Genomic DNA, 1,710 nt, shown 5'->3' with positions numbered 1-1,710 from the left:
TCTCTCTCTCTCTCTCTCTCTCCCCTCCACCCAAGGTTTAATATTATTCTAAAGGGAAATTTCAAACTGATTTTTCATTTTGTTTCTTTTCTTTTCTGTTGGCTTTTCCATACACAGTTAGATTTTCTCCTCGACTCCATTTATTTTCTAAAAGTGGAATACATCATTGCTTTTCTTTGTTTGTTTTGTTTTGTTTGTTTGTTTATTGTTGTTGTTGTTGTTTGTTTTGTTGTTTTTTTGTGGGGGGGGGGGTTGCTTGTTTCTTTTCCCCCCTCTCGGCTTCTCCATAAAAATGTCACGTCGAAGTTCAATCTTTTATAAAAGTGAAACTACAAGTTGACTTTACTTTCGTTTCTTTTCGCTTTTTCCCCCCTTCAGCTTCTCAATAAAAAAAACTCTCGGAGAGGTTCAATCTTGTAAAAAAGTGAAACTGTAAGTTGACTTTACTTTTGTTTCTTTTCGTGTTTTTTTTTGTCCCTCCAGCTTCTCATCCACGATCTCCACCCTGACGTGGAGCATGTTTGGCATGGGTTCCGTGAGCGTGCCCTCGCTCAACGACTACGAGGGCGAGAATGTCCCTGTCTACTCACTCACAAACCATCCGGGAAAGTGAGTACTACATATAGTGTGTTGTTTGTTTGTTTGTCTGTTTGTCTGTTTGTTTGTTTATTTGTTTATTTGTTTGTTTGTTTGTTTGTTTGTTTGTTTGTTTGTCGGGGAAGGGAGTACTACATACAGTGTGTTGTTTGTTTGTTTGTTTGTTTGTTTGTTTGTTTGTGGGGGAAGGGAGTACTACGTACAGTATGTTGTTTGTTTGTTTGTTTGTTTGTTTGTTTGTTTGTTTGTTTGTCGGGGAAGTGAGTACTACATACAGTATGTTGTTTGTTTGTTTGTTTGTTTGTTTGTTTGTTTGTTTGTTTGTTTGTTTGTTTGTTTGTTTGTTTGTTTGTTTGTTTGTCTGGGAAGTGAGTACTACATACAGTGTGTTGTTTGTTTGTTTGTTTGTTTGTTTGTTTGTTTGTCGGGGAAGTGAGTACTACATACAGTGTGTTGTTTGTTTGTTTGTCGTGTTAGGCATGTCTGAGAGAAGGGGGAGATTGGGTGAGAGAAGGAAGGAGGGAGAAAGAGAGGAGGGAATTGGTGGGAAGAAGAAAGAGAGAGAAAGATTCGGATAGATAGATAGATAGATAGATAGATAGATAGATAGATAGATAGATAGATAGATAGAGAGAGAGATAGAGGGAGAGAGAGAGAGAGAGAGAGAGAGAGAAGAGAGAGAGAGAGGAGAGAGAGAGAGAGTCACTCTTTCCATCCTCAACTGTTTTGAATCTGTCACACGTACGTGAATACTATCCTTTTGAATTTTAAAAAATTGTATTGTTTGGCAAAACGGTGTAAGCTACACAACAGAGAAAAAACCTGGTTTTAACTTAGTTTTAAGTTTAGCTTTTAAAAGAGTTTTATAGTACTTGCAACACAATAAGACCATTTAAGTGCCTAAGATTTGATGCGTTACAAGAGAGTAACAAGCACAAAAAGGAAGGAGGAGAGATAAGGACGATAGATGTTTGACAGAAAAGAAGGAGGAGAGATAAGGACGATAGATGTTTGACAGAAAGGAAGGAGGGGAGATAAGGACGATAGATGTTTGACAGAAAGGAAGGAGGGGAGATAAGGACGATAGATGTTTGACAGAAAGGAAGGAGGAGA

General features: G+C 37.9%; 1 protein-coding gene across 1 annotated transcript in view; it reads left to right on the top strand.

Annotated features, from left to right (window-relative positions):
• The window catches only part of LOC101857189 (short transient receptor potential channel 7), a gene marked incomplete at its 5' end in the record, with an annotated part of 37,912 nt that overhangs the window by 12,677 nt on the left and 23,525 nt on the right, over nt 1-1,710 (top strand). The window contains 1 exon segment of the mRNA XM_035970292.1: nt 484-609. Coding sequence (XP_035826185.1) covers nt 484-609 — 126 coding nt within the window.

This window comes from Aplysia californica, unplaced genomic scaffold (genome assembly GCF_000002075.1).
Source record: "Aplysia californica isolate F4 #8 unplaced genomic scaffold, AplCal3.0 scaffold00248, whole genome shotgun sequence".
In the NCBI taxonomy this organism is placed as follows: Eukaryota; Metazoa; Mollusca; class Gastropoda; order Aplysiida; family Aplysiidae; genus Aplysia; species Aplysia californica.
This window is presented reverse-complemented; position numbering and strand designations above follow the sequence as displayed.